The following is a 19103-nucleotide window of genomic DNA, read 5'->3' on the forward strand; positions in this document are numbered from 1 at the left end:
TCTGGGGATTGCCATAGCAAGGTGGGGGCCCAGTCCTCTCCTTCCGACATGTTAACCCTCTGCCACCCAAAGTCAGGTACCCATCTACACTGGGTGCAGTGATGAAAATTGGACTAAAGCGCACCAGCCTAGATGGACAGTTCTCAATGCTCAGCCGGCTCAGCGCTGCTAAGATTGCTCATGTGCTGCAGCCCAGATGAACAAGGTTTCCGAACAGTTACTCACAATGTCAACACACACATACAACCCCTGTCAACCCCCACCCCCCCGCCCCACCCCCCTCCAATTCTACAAATAAATATGTACATTTTCAAAACAGTTGAAAGGCAGTGTTTGTCATGACTGATCATATATTTCTGATACATGTGTAGATACGTCAACTAAGAGGAACCAGGCCAGACCTAAAAAAACAAAGAAGAAAAAAGCCCTTATTAGGTGCAAAGTAGCAAATAATCAAAACAAATACACGGATACAAACTGAGCAGACCGAATTGTCATGAAAAACCCCTTGACAAGAGTTCCAAACATAAGACTGGATGTGATCTGAGAAATACTATTTAATAAACTACATTAATATGTGCCATTACAGAAAAACATGACATTAACACACACACAGAATGGAGGAGGGGATGGAAGAGTAGAGAGGAACAGGGAAAGGGGGGTAGGGGGGTGGAGTTGGGGGGTAGGGGGGGAGGGGGGGTGGGCATGTAGAAGAGGAACTGGGTACTATGGGGCGGAGGTGGGGAAGGGAGACAAAAACTATGTATGCAGCGCCCTCTTTTCTGGCAGCCACCCTCCTTTCTAGCAGCCTGTGTACCAAGGGGCTTAGTTTTTTTCTCTTTTTTTTTTTCTCTCACTAACATTGGATTTGCTCTTCTTGTGAACCCCTTTTATCCCAAACGTTGACATGCGCACAAACCAGGTACAAGATCCACCCATCCTTGTAAGAGGAATCCTTGCTGACGCCCTTTTACGTCATACATGCAGGTCACACACAAACATGATCATCGACAAGCAACATGGAACACCCAGGAATGAGTCTCGATCCCTCCTCTCTTTCCCATGAAGACACAAACAAAATACAAACAAAATAAATCAGAATCAAATAAAAACAGCAACAACAAAAACATTTAACACATTTTCTTCAGCTGTGAAGACAGAATGTCACTTCTTCTTCACTGCTAGAAGAATCAACAAGCACAAAAAAAACCCAAACAAAAAAAAAAACCCCAAAAACAACAACAAAAACCCGGAAAAGAAATGTTGTCATTCATCAAACAGAAAAAAAACAAAACCCCACCAGAAGCTGTGAAAACATACTTTGTTCAAAACAATGGCTTCCCGAAAAAACAGAAGCAAGTAAAGACAAAATGTGGTCCTCCAAGAAAAACATGTACTGATGATGCTGTCACAGGTGCTTGCTTCAAGATAAGTTCAGCACACACATACACACACATCCTTGAAAGAGGTCAACGGACCAAAAATTTGTAAACGTCTTTCATCATATTTTTGCGTTTTTGTTGTTGCGTGCTTCTTGTTTAAACGTACAACACACAGGTTTGACAGACACAAAACAGAGACATACACGCACTCACACACAACTGTCTCGAACCAACAGAAGAGCTGAAACAAACTTCAGCCCACAAAAACCTTTATAACAGGACTTTTCCCCATCTCAGGAAGGCCCGAAGAAAAGCTGAGCATCTTACGAGCAGACAGAATGCATCTTTGAAAAAGAACCTAAACTTATTAAAACAGGTAAAAAAAGCAAAAAACCCCCTAAAAAAGGTGTGTGTGGTGAGTTGTGTGTGTGTGTGTGTGTGTGTGTGTGTGAGTGTGTGTGTGTTGTGTGTGCATGCATAAAAGTGTATGTGTGTGGTTAAATTTGTGTCAACGTATGGTTCACTTTGCTGTGAAAAAATTTGAAAAGACAACAACGAACATTTTGAACAAATGACCTTTGTATTGCTGCTGGCCTGGCAATAGTAAACACAACCAGATATGTTGGGTCCCCCCCCCCCCCCCCCCACGACTCTCTCTGTCTCCCTCCCCGTATCTGTTCTGATCTAGGTTCCTGTCAAGAGCCTGATTAGTAGGCCTACGTTGGAGTGACCCACCAGTATAATACTGAACTGTTTGTGGCTGGGGTCCATGGTCCGGTTTTTTCTCCACAAAAAGCATGTCTTAATACTGAAATAAAGTAAAAAAAGAAATAACAAAAAATCCTAAAGAAAAAAAAAACAAACAAAACAAAATGACAACACAAAATGCCAAAACGGAGATCTGTATAATATGTAAATACTCCCATGCGTGTAAAAGGTCGACAGGCTGCTTCTGTAAACTATCATCTTTGTGCAGGATCTACTGAGAAAGAAAATTAGGATTCACTCTTTTTTGTTCCCCCCCCCTAATAAATACACATGGACAGAAAAATAATTCAGTCAGCTTCTTTTTCCCTTCTGCTGTCATGCACAGAAACTTGCACATATCATGACTGGTACTCGCTGGTACCACCCAGATATTGAAACAGGCCCCCAAAACCTACCTGCAGAAGCATGTTGCTCTGATCAGCAATATTTTTTAAAAAAGATTTTACTATGTTACTACTATGAAAAAGTGTTCAAATAACAAAAACTTAAAAAAAACAACTCACACTCTATTAAAACACCAGAGGCCATCATTAACTCTAAAATGTCAGGAGTTTGGATGAAATGCATGGCATTTTCAATGCCTATCAGTCTCAATGACTTTTTAGATGAAGTTAAAAAAAAAAAAAAAATCATCATTTCACTTTAAATTCAAATTCAGATGGGAACATTTTGCAGTTGTACAGTATCATGACAGAAAAGATCTATGTATATTTATCAATTTTTTATAAATAAATATAAAAAATATTTTCTCAGAAATAAAAAGGCTCGAATGGAAAACTTTACAAACCTGGGTCATTTCAAAATAAAGGCTTTTCAGGACTTATATATATAAAAAGAAAAGGAAATTTTCTATCTAAAATTACGTTTAAATAACATACATACCGTGACCCAACTAGTGCAGACTCCGGCAGGGGCCTGACATTCCTGTCCTGTGCAAACTACTGTCCGCCTATGCGGAGAAAACGAAACGACGGCCGATAACCTCCCGGAAGTAGGTAACCTCCCCTTTGTCCCGCTGGCTAGCGCCTTCTTTTAAAAGAAAATTCTTTAATACAAAATCTGAAAAGGTTTTAAATCCTGTATGAACCCTGGTGACAGCATCCTGTGTGAACGGCAGCAGCACAAAGAACAGCAGCACCTGTCCTCAATGACAGGTCCTGGAGTCACACAGACCTGTGTGGAACACGTCACACATGGATCACATGTCAGGTCATCAGTCGTCTCACCTGTTTCAACCATCATACCACAAAAATATGTCCATCATCAAAAACGATTTGTTATAAATTTTTGTTTTTAAACTAACCCCCCCCCCCCACCCCCCCAACTGTGAGCTGTCACAAAAGGTGTTATAAAAATGACCAAAGTAATCAGTCTTCTTAAAACCTCCAAAAGAGAAGAAAATGAAAGTATTGTGTATCACTAAAAACTCCACATGAAGCAGAAGAAGAGAGGTTGGGTCAATGCTATAATCGACAACTTCTCGAAGTGTGGGTGCATATAATTATTACTGTTATTAAAAAAAAAAAGAAAAAAAGTTTGACTTGGGAGTGCTGATGCATATGAAGATCATCGTTAATAAAAATTACATCTTGAGAGCAAGCTGACGTGCGACATCCTCATACAAAATATGTGCACTGTATACTCCCGGCAGATGCTGAGATCAGACGTTCAATAACACATGCTGTTAAAAGGAGGAGAGAGAGACACAGTCAGACTGCAGCCTCCCGTGTCCCCTTGAGTCTTGTTCATCAAGTGGGAAGAAGAAGACAACACCAGGATTTTTTGTCAGAAATTTACTCCCACCCCTCACTCCCTTTCTTCTCGTTCTACATGCCAGTGAAATCTGAACCTCCTTGACATGATTACTTGCACCGACCCATGCACACGTGTGAACCATTACCTGAATATGACGAACAAGCATGCTCTCTAGGTGCCACCAATGAAGAACCAAGCACCAAGAGAAACCGTCAAGTCCTGTCTGATGCTGATGCTGATGTGCAGAAGGGTGGGGAAGGGGAAGGGGCTGGTACTGTCTCACTTCCTCACAACCACATCAAGCCAGATAAAAAATAAAAAAAAGGAAAAAAAAAAGGAGGGTCCAAGAGGGGAATAAGGAGTGGGGGGGGGGGGGGGGGGGCGAGGGCAGGGTGGCTATGACAGATGAACCCAGTTGTGGCTGTGTATGAGGGACTCGAGATGAGGGGTATGGGAGTAATGCCTTCCAGACGGCACTGAAGATGAGACAGAAAAAAAAAAGAAGAAAAAAAGAAAAAAAAAAGGGTGGGTGGGTGGGTGGGTGGGGGCATAGGCGTTTCAAACAGACTGTAACAGCACAACAACAACAACAAGAGATCACCGACAGGACTTAGGACAAGGTCAAACTTAAGTCTTTACTTTCTACATGCCACTGAGCCGAAAATATGCACGCTTGTGTTGACCTATTTGTACCCAAGCACACATACACACAAACAAATTCCCTGACAGGACAGTTATTCCCCTTAAACACCACAGATCAAGTCATCACTGCCCTCACATTTGCACACACACATCAAAGAGAAACCAACTCTCCTTCACACACACACACACACACACACACACGCACAAGCCAAGAAAGAAATCTAAACCCAGGACATGAACTGTCAGAAGACCGACAGAGGAGACAGCACCAGCGACAGCCAATCAACTGCAGAAGAAACCCACAAGGTGAAGAGACACAAAAACTCTCTACAACGGCAATGGCCCCCTGATATCCCCTCCCTGATGTGCCTTCCACACACACAACTGTCGTACGTCGTGTACATTTTGGCAGTGCACCACTCCCCTCTCTTTCCAAAAGTTCCTCACATGTCTCTGGGTGCACTTCAGTGCTGGGGGAATCTGCCATGTGAGTGCGCGCACACACAGATGTACACACACACACACACACACAATCACACAAAATTACACACACATATACCACAAACCACTCACAGACACACACACCATGCACACATCAACACTCACACCCACCCACCCCCCACACACCATAAAACACACACTCTGTACTAACAAACCCAAAACAAAACAAAAAAAGAGCACATGGAAGAGTGGAGTGGGAGCGGGTGTTGCGCACTACAATGTGATTTCCAGTACAGTTGCTACACAATGCACAGACACAGACAGAAATTCTGGAAATGTTTTTTTTTTGCTGATCCCAGAAAAACAAACAACAAAACAACAACTGGCCGCTTGCGTTCATATAGAATGGTTTACTGCACCATCTGCTATACAGGTCTGATGTAGAGTCAAGGTGGTGGCGCATCCTAAAGAGTAAAAAAAAAAAAAAAAAAAACAAAAAAGCCACCAGCTTTGGTTACCCTCCCCCAGGGCTACAGTGAGTTTCACAACAGAAGGGGAGAACAACACATGGTCAGTCAGAAACAGCATGGACCAGGTCATCAGGGTCAGAGAGAGAAGAATGTGTGTGTGTGTGTGTGTGTGTGTGTGTGTGTGTGTGTGTGTGAGTGAGTGTTTCTGTGTTTAACTCTGTGAGTGTGTGTGTATGCGCATGCACATACACAGGTATGTAGCACCACAATACTTACATGTGTATGCATGTGAGCTTGGATGTATGAATACATCTGGTGTAAACAATGTTTGACAACATATTCACCTGAGCACGATTGTATGTGTGTGTGTGTGTGTGTGTGTGTGTGTGTGTGTGTGTGCAAATGTAAATCATTTTGTTTGAGAGAAACAAACTGAAAGACACACACACACATAGACGCAGACAGAGAGAGACAGCAGACAGACAGAGACGTGTGCAAAAGTTAAGTCGAGAGCATGAGCATGAGTTTGACACGCTGGCACTGTTCTACGCATATGTGTGCGCACGCGCATGTGTGTGTGTACACATCAACACTAGAGCTGGCAAGTTAAGTGACTTTGTACGTACACATTCTGTCTCCAGATGATGGATGAAACCACAACTTTTCCTGAAGAACAGCGGCAGAACAATGGGGTTATAAAAAAAAAAAGAAAAAAGAAAAAGAAAAAAAAAAAGATGAAAAATGCATGACCACAGTAAGAGCTGCTGGTTGAAGCTTGAGAGTGTGTGAGAAGATGAGAGGTGTTGGTGGGTGTGTGTGTGTGGGGGGGGGGGGGTGAGGGGGGGGGGCGGGGACCAGGAGTAGGTTGGCAAGGTGGAGGATGAGGGGGTAAGGCTGCCTGCCTGCCAAGGCAGGATTTCCCCGAGCCCCAACCGCCACCATCACCACAAACACCAGCCTCGCACCTACCTCCCCCCCCCCCCCCCAATCCCTCCCTGCATCACCCCCAAGCACCCCACCCACCCACACATCACCCCATCCCGGCCCATCCCATCCCAACGTCTTGGTACAATGATGTCACCACCACCACCACCACCACCAGCACCAGCACCAACACACCGCCAGACAAAAAACTCCCACATGTCCCACCAAGTCAGTCCTACCCACCCTCCCATGGGTCACTTTGCCGCCACGAGAAGAAAGTCTGTCAGTCAAGCTCAAACCCATCACAGTCATCACTCACTCGCGGCCATGAGCCGAAAACCACCACCACCACAATGACAGGGGGAAGAGGGTGGGGGTGGGGAGGATGGGGGGGGGGTGTTGTTGTGTGAGTTGCTTTCTCTTTCTGATGAGGAGCGCTGGCCCCTCCGAGGAAAACACGCCAAGGTTGACGACAATGATGACGACGAAGAAGATGATGATGGTGGTGGTGGTGGCTTGATGATCCGGCCATCCGGTGCGTGACGATGTGTGGGTGGTGTGTGTGGGTGGTGTGTGTGTGTGTGTGTGGTGAGAGAAAGACACAGGATGCTGGCAGGGTGGTGACTGACTGATCAGGTCCATGAAACACTGATGAAGGACACTCGCTTCTTCTTGTCTCTGTACACTTTTAAAACAGCATACTCTGTCGTCGAATCTTCCCTGTTGTGGACAGAAAGGAAAGGAGAGAGAGAGAGAGGGAGAAAAAAAAGTTGGATTAGTTCATTCTTCTTGCTGCTGCTGCTGTTGTTGTTGTTGTCAAGCTGTGTGTGTGTGTGTGTGTGTGTGTGTGTGTGTGTGTTGGCATGTGTGTGTGTGTGTGTGTGTGTGTGTGTGTGTGTGTGTGTGTGTGTGTGTGTGTGCTCTGTATGTGTGTACATATCTATATGTGTGTGCATATATGCATGTACATCTTGAAAGTACATGTGTGTATATGTATCTCTGCATGTGACTGTGTAACATCAGAGGAAGACAAACTTGAAAAGGTACAAGAGCAAAAGTAATCCATGACTGTGAGAATGTGTGTGTGTGTGTGTGTGTGTGTGTGTGTGTGAGAGTGTGTGTGTGTGAGAGTGTGTGTGTGTGAGAGTGTGTGTGTGTGTGTGTGTGTTTGTGTGTGTTGCGTGTGTGTGTTGTATGTGTGTGTGTGTGTGTGTGTGTGTGTGTGTGTTGTGTATGTGTGTGTGTGTGTGCGTGTGCGTGTGTGTGTGTGTTAGTGTGTACACATGCAAGTGTGTGTCTGTATGTGTGTGTGAGTGTTAGTGTGTGTATGTGTGGTGTGGTGTGGTATGGTGTGTGTGTGTGTTTTAGTGTTTGTGTGTTAGTGTGTGTTAGAGTGCATTTGTGCGTGTGTGTGCATGTGTGCAGTGGAGAGAAACATGGGGAAAAAAAGCTACACAAATCTTTCACAGCCCCCCCCCCACCCCCCAAAAAAAGAGAAAAAAAATCTATTTCACTAAAGCGCTTCTAATTTCAGACATATTTCACTCACACCTCCGCTCCTGCCCCAACACACACACAAACAAAAACATATGTATATCTAGACCTATATATATATAATTTTTATTTTTCTGATTAGAAAAAGAAAAAATATACAGATATCGATACATATATATATATATATATATATATATATATATATATATATATATATATATAATCTCTCTCTCTATATATACATATATATATCTATATATATATCAAACACCAGCAAAGAGGTGCCGAACAGTGTACCTGTGGATGCCACAGAGGATGACCTGATGCCGGGGTCCCGATGCAAGGAGATGCCTGGCACCGTGAACACTGAGACAGCTGCAACATTGCAACATTGCGGTCACCTTTCACCCCTGTGCTACTGAGGTCAGTGTTTTGCTTCCTATCCTTCCATAAATGTCTTTCTCTTCCTATACTGAATTAAAAACAAAACAAAACAAAAAAATCTGACCGCTTTGGGGGGGGGGGGGGGGGGGGGGGGTATGGAGGATTTCAGGAAATGACAAAATCAATCATGAAGCTAGGTTTATAATGTTTTGCATCAAAACAACACGATCATGAACACAGCTAGGCTTATTACAACATTTGCATCAAAACAACACAATCAATTTATAATGACATTTGCATCAAAACAGCACAATCAAGAACACAGCTTCATTTATCATAACATTTGCATCAAAACAACACAATCAAGAACACTGCTAGGTTTATCCTTACATCTGCATCAAAACAGCATAATCAAGAACATAGCTATGTTTATCATAATATTTGCGTCAAAACAACATAATCAAGAATACAGCTGGGTTTTTTGTATGTAACACTTGCATCAATAAAGGAAAAATTATGGGTTAGCATTCCTTCATCCGGATGAGAGTGTCCTAAGCAACACTGCTAGTTTTGATTAATTAACACAGTCGTATCAGAACCTGTTTTTCTGCTGAAAACAACTATCTTTTACAAATACAAACACAAAACAAAGGACACTCCATGATAAAATTAGATTCAGCATACACAAACAAACACACTAAATATGCTATTCCTGAGTGGTCAGGGTCTATGTACACCAAGTCTGAATCAGATTAGGCTCCTTAAGATCAACTTGATGAATGACATCCATCCAGTAAAGAAGGGCTAGTGAGTACACAAAAAAAATAAGGCATATAATTCTCTGGAAAAATTTGAGCTGCAAACAATTAAACTCCACATTATGTTTGACAAAATGTCAGTATTCTTAGCACTGAATGTTCAATCATGAACCAAGTGCTTGGAACCATGAAGAAAATTTCTTCTTCTGAAATCCTGGGATACAACTTCTACATTCAGTCATATTATTATGTAAGAAAGGGCTTTGATGCGTTTGACTATTTTTACCCAGACAGCCGTATTCCTTTTTCTGGGATGTTCATGCTGCGTATGTTCTTATTTTCCTAACCCACAGAAAGCTGACATGGCTTACAGGATCTTAAAAGAGTGTATAGCCTCTTATGCATGCATGTACACACACAAAGGGGGTTCAGGCACTAGCAGGTCTGCACTTCTGCTGACCTGGAGGACAGCAAAAACCTCCACCATTAACCCAACAGGTGCTGCGACCAGAATACGAACACAGGACCAGGATCCTCCAATTCAAAGACAAGTTGATTTTACTTCTCCGCTGTTGTGCCTGACATTTAGAAACCTGATTTCTTCACCGTCAAACCATTTTCAGTCTTGCAGTTGAAATAATGCAGGGGTCCTTATTGCCCTTGAGCATGTGTGTATGTGTGTGTGTTTTACACGCCCAAAACCAGAAGCACATATAATAAGACCCACAAAAGTATCTTTAAAAAACAAGGACTTACTATCTGGCAGCGTATGCACGCCTGGTCCGAGAGAGTTGAAGAAAGAATGTTTGAGAGCATCAGCTGCCGAGACTCGAATCTTAGCATTGTACTGCAGACAAAAACATGTACACACATACATGAGTAGTTCATGACACAAACAACATTATACAGCTCATCACTCATGTGCACCCATACACACAGGTACAGACACAACCACACACAGGGATGTACACAAATACTTTGACATAAATATGATATTAAGTGCCTGAATGTATGCGCATGTGCATGTATGCACATTGAACATTACATGTTACAAACACAAGTATATCAGGACAAACACAAGTGTGTGTGTGTGTGTGTGTGTGTGTGTGTGTGTGTGTGTGTGTGTGTGTGTGTGTGTGTGTGTGTGTGTGTGTGTGTGTGTGTGTGTGTGTGTGTGAGATTTGAGTGTGTGAGTGTGTGTGAGCAGTCTAAAGTGCTGGGGGCTCTACTTCAGCCATGCGTGTGTTTGTAATCAGGTGTGTCCAGGCAAATGAATCCATGTGTTAAAAATGACTGTTAACTTAAGACTTCTATTCTTTGTGGAAATACCCTCAGATGATTTCATAACTCTCTCACAGGACCTGCAGATTATACATGGCACTGCTGTTTATCTCTCTTGCCACATCAGGAACCATAGGATTCTATTCCACTGATTTTCGGTTTCTTCGTATGTACATAAACACACAAACACACAGCCATAGGATTCTATTCCACTGATTCTCGGTTTCTTCGTATGTACATACACACACAAACAAAAACACACAGCCATAGGATTCTATTCCATTGATTCTCAGTTTCTTTTTATGTACATACACACACAAACACAGTCATATGATTCTATTCCATTCATTCTCAGTTTCATTCTCACTAACTTCGCATGTACATACACACACAAACACACAGCCATAAGATTCTATTCCATTCATTCTCGATTTCTTTGTATGTACGTACACACATAAACACACAGCCATATGATTCTATTCCATTCATTCTTGATTCCTTTGTATGTATGTACACACACACAACACAGCCATACGATTCTATTCCATTAATTCCTGGTTTCTTCATATATACATACACACACAAACACACAGCCATAGGATTCCATTCCATTCATTCTATGTTCCTTTGTATATACGTACACACACAAACACACACACACGCACGCACACATGCATGGGTGGATAAATGTATGTATATATATCTGTGTTAAGTATGTCTCAAGGGTGCATTTGCACCATCCAACACAGAAGACCACAAAGCACAGATACACGCACAGAGATGTACAGAGATAAGAAGACATTCTTCTGCTTGCTTACCTTGAGGAATTTGGCAAGGAGGTCTAGCCCATCAGAATCCAACCTGGAGCGGAAGAAAAGAGAAAACAAATAATAATAATAATAATAATAACAACAACAACAATAATAATAATAATGCAGACTTACGTTCACACCTTCTAGGCAGGGAGCTAGTGGTGCTTGTAACAAAACGTTATATACACATACACATATGTTGCATTAAGTAGACCATATATAAAGAAGCATGCACACACATAAACACACACACGCAAACATGCACACACACGCACTCACACTCACTCACACACACACACACGTGACCAGCGGAAGCCCAAGAAGCACATTCACGAGTTAGACAGTGTCATGGTGAAATGTAAAAAAAAACAAACCCTTATCTTTCCACAGGCTGGAGCGCATTCATCAACTTAACACAATTAACGGGCAGCACCCAAGCATAATTATTCTTTGGTTGTACACAGTCTGATCTCAAAGAGAACAAAGAATAAACCAACAAAAACGTTTACCGCTGTCTTTACTTGGTTCACTGGTCCACCATTCCTATCATGATCACTGTAAATCATTAACATTACTATTCCATCCAATCTTTTTTACTTTCAGGAAATATTACTGCCGGAGATGCCTGAGCAGAAATCAGGCACTGATCCTCTGATCCAGTGTTCAACAGTGATCAGACTAACAGACCCTGTGACCTCTGATCCAGTGTTCAACAGTGATCAGAGTAACAGACCCTGTCACCTCGGATCCAGTGTTCGACAGTGATCAGAGTAACAGACCCTGTGACCTCTGATCCAGTGTTCAACAGTGATCAGAGTAACAGACCCTGTCACCTCTGATCCAGTGTTCGACAGTGATCAGAGTAACAGACCCTGTCACCTCTGATCCAGTGTTCAACAGTGATCAGAGTAACAGACCCTGTCACCTCTGATCCAGTGTTCGACAGTGATCAGAGTAACAGACCCTGTCACCTCTGATCCAGTGTTCAACAGTGATCAGACTAACAGACCCTGTGACCTCTGATCCAGTGTTTGACAGTGATCAGAGTAACAGACCCTGTCACCTCTGATCCAGTGTTCAACAGTGATCAGACTAACAGACCCTGTCACCTCTGATCCAGTGTTCGACAGTGATCAGAGTAACAGACCCTGTCTCAGACATGGTGCTGGGTCCTTGGGGAAGGTACTTTTCCTCAGATTTGCCTCAAACCACCCAGGTGACTTCAGTTGGGGCGAAGGTTAAAACGGAGGAAGGGGAGGATTGGGCCCCCTCCCCCCCTTGTTATGCTGAGCCCAAGACACAGCCGATAAGAATCCACTGCACCGACTTCTGCAAAAAGGCTGTGGAACCTTTAACCTTTTAATGAACGTTACAAAGGAAACAGCCAGGTACTTGGTCTATAGACGCTGATGGCAGCAAAGTAGCAGATTAATGGTTCATATAAAGCAGATTAACCCTTCCAAAGCCAATGTCACATTTCAGCACCAGCCAGGTAGAACACCTATGTTGCTGAAATGCGACCAAATCACGGGTCGGTTATTCACAAACCTACTAATCTTAATTTTCGGTGGTAGGATAGGACATATTTCATTCATATCACAGGGCAATCTCTAGCTTTTCTTAAACATGATTTTTTTTCTGTGCTTTTGGCAAAAGGGAGAATTTCACTTAAAACTGACAGGCAGTGAAAGGATTAATGGTTCATATAAAACCATAGGAGAGGGGTGTTAGAAGGATGGGTGGGGGTTGAGGGACGGGGTGGGGGTAGGGGGCTGACGCGGACCTTGGGGCGATGGTGATGAGCGCCTCCCCCTGGTAGTGGGGGAAGTTGTAGGACAGGAAGTCGTGGTTGCGGGAGATGGACGGCAGGGTGTCCTCCGTGGGCGTGCCCAGCGTCTTGAAGATGAGGTGCAGCTCGTCCTCCACCGTGGACCCCGGGAACAGGGGCCGCCCGCACGCCATCTCGTACATGATGCACCCCACCCCCCTGACACACACACACACATACATAGTGTTTTGTCTACAGTCACCAGAATGTGTAACTGGACATTAAAAAAGAATTCCTTCATTCTTCCCTCTCTTTCTTCCAGAGAAACAGACAGGTAAATCAGTGTTGTGTTGTATTGTGTTGAGTGTCGTGTTGAGCTGTTCTGTGTTGTGTGTGTTGTGTTGTGCTGTGCTGTGCTGTGCTGTGCTGTGTTGTGTGGTGCTGTGCTGTGTTGTGTTGAGTGTATTGTGTTGTGTTGTGTTGTGTTGTGCTGTGTTGTGCTGTGTTGTGTTGTGTGTGTTGTGTTGTGTTGTGCTGTGTGTATTGTGTTGTGCTGTGCTGTGCTGTGTTGTGTTGTGTGTGTTGTGTTGTGCTGTGCTGTGCTGTGTTGTGCTGTGCTGTGCTGTGCTGTGTGTGCTGTGTTGTATTGTGTAGTGAGTGTGCGTGTATGTGCATGTGTTGTGTGCAAATGTGAGTGCGCGTGCCTGTGTGTAATTGTTTTGTGGTATGCCTGCGTGCCTGTATACACATGAGCATGGGCAACATATATATGCATGACTGTGTATGCAGAACCCTGTATATGCCCTTACAGTTGGCATATCAAACACCGCAGAAGCATAATGTGATCCAGAAATAAATGGTTAACTGAATGTTGATTTCTTGAACGATACCTTCCTCACCTCAATGACTCCATACTATCTGTGTTGACTTTCATTTTTCTTTTCTTCTTCTTCTTTTCCCTTTTAAGTTACTTTAAAACGATGGCTGTTGTGGCATGGCAGAGCAGTACTGTTGTTGCTGTTGTTGTTGTTGTCTTTTGGGGAATCCTTTCAGTGTTTAATTTTGTTTCTATTATTTGTCTTTTGTTCTTAATTATTTTGGTGTTATACATATAGATATTCTATCGTTTTTTCTTAATAACAAAGAAGAAATAAATGTCAACCATGAGCTTAACAAAAATAACAGCATAAAAAACAACAACTTTACAGAATCCAGGAAAAGCCAGGAAAAGAAGAAGAGGAGAGGAGAGAGGAGAAGAGAAGAGAGGAGAGGAGAGGAGAAGAGGGGAGGAGAGGAGAAGAGAGGAGAGGAGAGAGGAGATGAGGAGAGAAGAGGAGAAGAGAGGAGAGGAGAGAAGAGAAGAAAGAGGAGAAGAGAAGAGAGGAGAGAGGAGAAGAGAGGAGAGGAGAAGAGAGGAAGAGGAGAGGAGAAGAGAAGAGAGGAGATGAGATGAGAGGAGAAGAGAAGAGAGGAGAGGATATGAGAAGAGAAGAAGAGAAGAGAAGAGATAAGAGGTGAAGGAGAGAAGAGAGGAGAGGAGAAGAAAAGAAAAGAAGAGAGGAGAGGATATGAGAAGAAAAGAGAAGAAGAGAAGAGAAGAGAAGAGAGGAGAGGAGAGGAGAAGAGAAGAGAGAAGAGGAGAGAAGAAGAGAGGAGAGGAGAAGAGGAGAGAAGAAGAGAGAGGAGAAGAGAGGATAGGAGAAGAGAAGAGAGGAGAGGAGAAGAGAGGACAGGAGAGGAGAGGAGAGTAGAGGAGAAGAGAAGCGTCCACTCCACTGACCACATGTCTATAGGGGTGGAGTACTCTGTTGATCCCAGAAGAACGTCCGGTGGTCTGTACCTGTGGACAGAGGAGGGTGTGGGGGTTGGGGGACAGAGGGGAATCAGAGAGCAAGTAACAAGCATCTTCATCACTCTCACCAACACTAAGATGATCTAATTTTTAAAATGTCACAATGCAAAAGCAAACTTTATAGGACAAGATAATATCATTTTAAAAGTATTTCATTTTATCTTACTTCAATATTTTACAAGGCAAATACACTGAACCTGACAGGACAAGAGAACTGGATTTAAACAGTATCTTATACGAATTCCATAGAACAAGTATAACAGGATGTCCTGTTGTAAAACACATACACACACAAACAGAGGTAAACATATCATACACATCCATGGCACAGCCACTATTGCACGAACACGCACACACACACACACACTTCATTCATAACACTACCACTGCAAGCACTCACACACACACACATGAGCACACTAGCACATGCACACACACAAAAAAAGACACACACACACACACACACTCACACACACATCACAACCTTGTCACTTATCAAATGAATGAAGCTGATTGTGAAGAAGGCTTACCAAAGTGTGACTACTTCATTGGAGTAGGTCTTGGTTGGTATAGACTTTGCTCGTGCCAGGCCTGTACACATAAACAGTTTATAACAGTGCAAATGATCTATATGTGTCAAGAAAACACACACACACACACACACACACACACTCATAAACACACATTCATTTCACACACAAACTCAAACATGTATACATGTACACCCACAAACACACTCTCTCTCTCTCTCTCTCTCACACACACACACATATACACCAGCACATACATGCTTTGTGAGTTTTAGATTTAGAGTTTCATGATTTCAACAATTTTCTGATCAGAAAAACAATCACCCATTAACCAAAGTTTTTGCAAAAATTAGTCATAGACTGTTGCATCAAAAAAATGTGTTGCTGAAAAGAAACAGTCAAAAAGTTCTCTGTGTGATTAAAAAAAATGTATCACACACACACACACACTCACACAAAAAGCAGTAAAAAAAGTGAAATTACCAAATGATTTTTTTTTTTTTTTTTAACATTAAGGCTAAATCCGTTTCAATCTGTAAAATACACCTCCATCCACTCGGAGAGAAAAACAACACCAGTAATAATATGTCAGTGGTCAATATTAAGTTGGGAATCAGTGATTCATTCTCAAAGACAGAGCAATATCAACAACAACAACAAATCTTTCTTTTTTCCCACCTCACCTTCCAACACTTGCACAATCATCAATTTCTTGTTTGGTTTAAAAAAAAAAAAAACCCAAAAAACCCACCCCAAAACCAACAAAACAATAACTAAAAACAAGACACTAGCACTTTTTCGACAGTGGTGCCACACTGCCTATGATTCTCACACCATATCCTACAGCCCTTCTCTGAACACAGGGTGAGGGGTTGGGGGGTGGGGTGGGGGTGGGTGGGTGTTACCCACCAAAGTCAGCCAGCTTGAGCTCGCCACGTTCGTTGATGAGCAAGTTCTGAGGTTTGAGATCACGGTGCAGAACGCGGCGCTTGTGGCAGTAGTTGAGGCCTCGCAGCAGCTGAAAGAGGAAGATCTGAAACACACACAGCCACGTGCTAAAAGTTTAGTTCTTGCTTCACGCGCGCAGCATGCACGTTACGATCACCACCCTTCACAGCAGGCAGAACGTCAAGTTATAAAGAGCCCATGCTCCTTCGCTTTCGGTTTAAAAGGTCCAGTAAACCCAAGTCGTCTGGATAAAGATCTTGTTCTCCTGTATTGTATTGTATTGTACTGTACTCTTTTTTTGTGTGTGCAATCCCAGCAATGCGTTAGTACATCAGGCTGCTTCAGTACACTCAGAAAAGTGAAGGCACAGACAGAAAAAGAGAGACGGACAGACAGACAGAGAGAGACACAGAGAGAGAGACAGAGAGAGAGAGAGAGAGAGACAGAGACAGAGAGAGAGAGAGAGAAAGAGAGAGGGAGAGAGAGAGAGACCCACCTTGACATTGGTCATGCTCATGATGTTGCCACAGTCGTCCATGTACTGCTTTAGGTCCTTCTCCTGCACACACACACACACACACACGCACACACATCACACACACACACACCACACACACACGCACACACACACACATCACACACGCACACCACACACACACACACGCACACCACACACACATACACCACACACACACACCACACACACAAACACACACACACACATACACCACACACACACACGCGCGCGCACCTCACACATACACACACACACACACACACACACACACACACACACACACCACACACATCATCATTATCTTCTGTAAGCATCACTCTACCTTCTTCTTCTGCTGTCCGCTTTTGTTTCGCTTCTGTGTGTCTGTGTGCTGGTTTTTTGTCTTTTTTTTTTTGTTTTGTTTTTTTTTGCATGCAAGTGGTACGTACATGTATGCATGTACTCACAAATAAATGAGTGTGCACACACAGAGCATTTCTCAGGAACAGTGTCAATGTCATCTTCATCTCTTTTTCTGTAGTGAGACACTGTGTGTGAAAAGGGATATCAATGAAAGAGCATATTGTTTGTTCCATTTGCTATGTCCGTTTTTTTTTTTTTTCACTGCTTTTTTTTTTGGTTGTTGACAGTGTGACAGTGTGTGTGTGTGTGTGTGTGTTTGTTCTCAGATATAAGAAATATGTAAATGCATGTTCGCTCACATACACCTGCATGCACACACACACACACAAATACACACATACAACACGTGCACACACACACACAGACACATACACAAATACACAAGCACACACCCGAAAATACATAGAGCACCAACAAACACCCACACATACAAGAACACACACAAGCATGCACACACACACACACACACACACCTGCACATCCATGCACACATACACACACAGATACACACACACACACACACACACACACACGCACACACACACAGAGTGAAACAGACACACATTTCCACACAGACACACCACACAATCAGTACTTACTAAATACTCAAACACCAAAGTGAGCGACTTGTTGGTGTGGATGATATCATGAAGGGTGACAATGTTGGCATGTTTCAGATCTCGAAGAAGTGACACTGGAACAGACAGATCACACTGCTGTCAGGAGGTAAAACTACATCAATACACTAATGAATAAATAAATCGGCGCCTCGAAAAGTTCGGAATTAAAAAACAGAAATCATGGTTGATTTCTACACAGCAGTCACTGAAAGTGTGTTAACCTTCGCTATTACTGTTTGGTACGGAAACATTTCCAAGGCAGAAGTTGCAGCCCTGAACAGAATTGTAAAAACTGCCACCAAGATTACCAGTGCTGATCTACCTTCTCTAGATGACATATATTATAAGTGGCTACTCAAAAAAGCAAAATCAATCAGCCAGGATGAATCACATCCAGCTTTTGGGATTTTCGAGATGCTCCCCTCAGGTCGACAGTACAGAAGTATAATGACGAAAACCAATCGCTTCACCAATAGCTTTTTCCCCGAAACAGTCAATGCCCTGTCTCTCGAACAAATCCAGTATGATTAAATAGAATTGTGCAATCAACAACCATCTACTTGAAGATCTAGTCATCTGCCCCATCCACATGTAATATGCGTGCATGTGTGCATGCGTGTGTGCATATGTGTGTGTGTGTGTGTGTGTGTGTGTGTTTGCGCGCAAGCATGTGTGAGTGTGCACAAGTTTTTGTATTGATTCACACATGTATGTATCCTGATTTCTACTTATCTGTGTTTGTGTATGATTTTCAATTTATGTTTGTACCTTTTTATGTACTATCCCCGCCGATATTCCTTGTGAGCCCAGTACACTTGGTAATAAAGACATGTTCTATTCTATTCTATCATTCAATATACAGAAAAAGGGAAGCTGGGGTGCGGGGGCGAGGCGGGGGGAGCACACACACACACACACACACACACACAGGTAAAAAAACTCTTGACATTTTACCACATAGCAGCAGAAAACACAGATGGTACATTTACCACAGAACAAAAGAAATTAGAGAAGGTGGATTTACAGTGTAAAAGCAGTAAATACAGACAGCAGGTTTACCATAGCTTAGCTGAAAATAAGTGAAGATGTAAGAGCAAAAATACAAAACATAACTTACCACTTACCACAGGAGAAAAAAAAGAAAAAAAAAGAAAAAAAAAAAAAGAAGAAGAAGTTAGATTTAACAAGGAACAACAACAACAACAAAATTAAAGAAAGGTATGTTTACCATGTAACAGCAGAAAATAAAACAGATTTCAAACGGAACTGCAGAAAATAAAGAATTCGGCTTTACAACATAACAGCAGTAAATAAAGAAGATAGATTTACTAGCTCTAACTCTAATCACCTCTCCT

General features: G+C 42.7%; 1 protein-coding gene across 1 annotated transcript in view; it reads right to left on the reverse strand.

The window, feature by feature from the left end:
• Positions 1-6378: 6378 nt before the first annotated feature.
• Positions 6379-19103, reverse strand: part of LOC143285123 (cyclin-dependent kinase 17-like) — a 48079-nt gene continuing 35354 nt past the window's right edge. The window contains exons 5-14 of the mRNA XM_076592344.1: positions 17728-17822; positions 16706-16768; positions 16171-16294; positions 15262-15322; positions 14660-14719; positions 12895-13098; positions 11118-11160; positions 9775-9865; positions 8174-8251; positions 6379-7102 (exon numbers count right to left, since the gene is read on the reverse strand). Of these exons, the coding sequence (XP_076448459.1) occupies positions 7071-7102; positions 8174-8251; positions 9775-9865; positions 11118-11160; positions 12895-13098; positions 14660-14719; positions 15262-15322; positions 16171-16294; positions 16706-16768; positions 17728-17822 (851 nt within the window). The 3' untranslated portion in view covers positions 6379-7070. The remainder of the gene's footprint in view (positions 7103-8173; positions 8252-9774; positions 9866-11117; positions 11161-12894; positions 13099-14659; positions 14720-15261; positions 15323-16170; positions 16295-16705; positions 16769-17727; positions 17823-19103) is intronic.

This window comes from Babylonia areolata, chromosome 8, assembly GCF_041734735.1.
Source record: "Babylonia areolata isolate BAREFJ2019XMU chromosome 8, ASM4173473v1, whole genome shotgun sequence".
Taxonomy (NCBI): domain Eukaryota; kingdom Metazoa; phylum Mollusca; class Gastropoda; order Neogastropoda; family Buccinidae; genus Babylonia; species Babylonia areolata.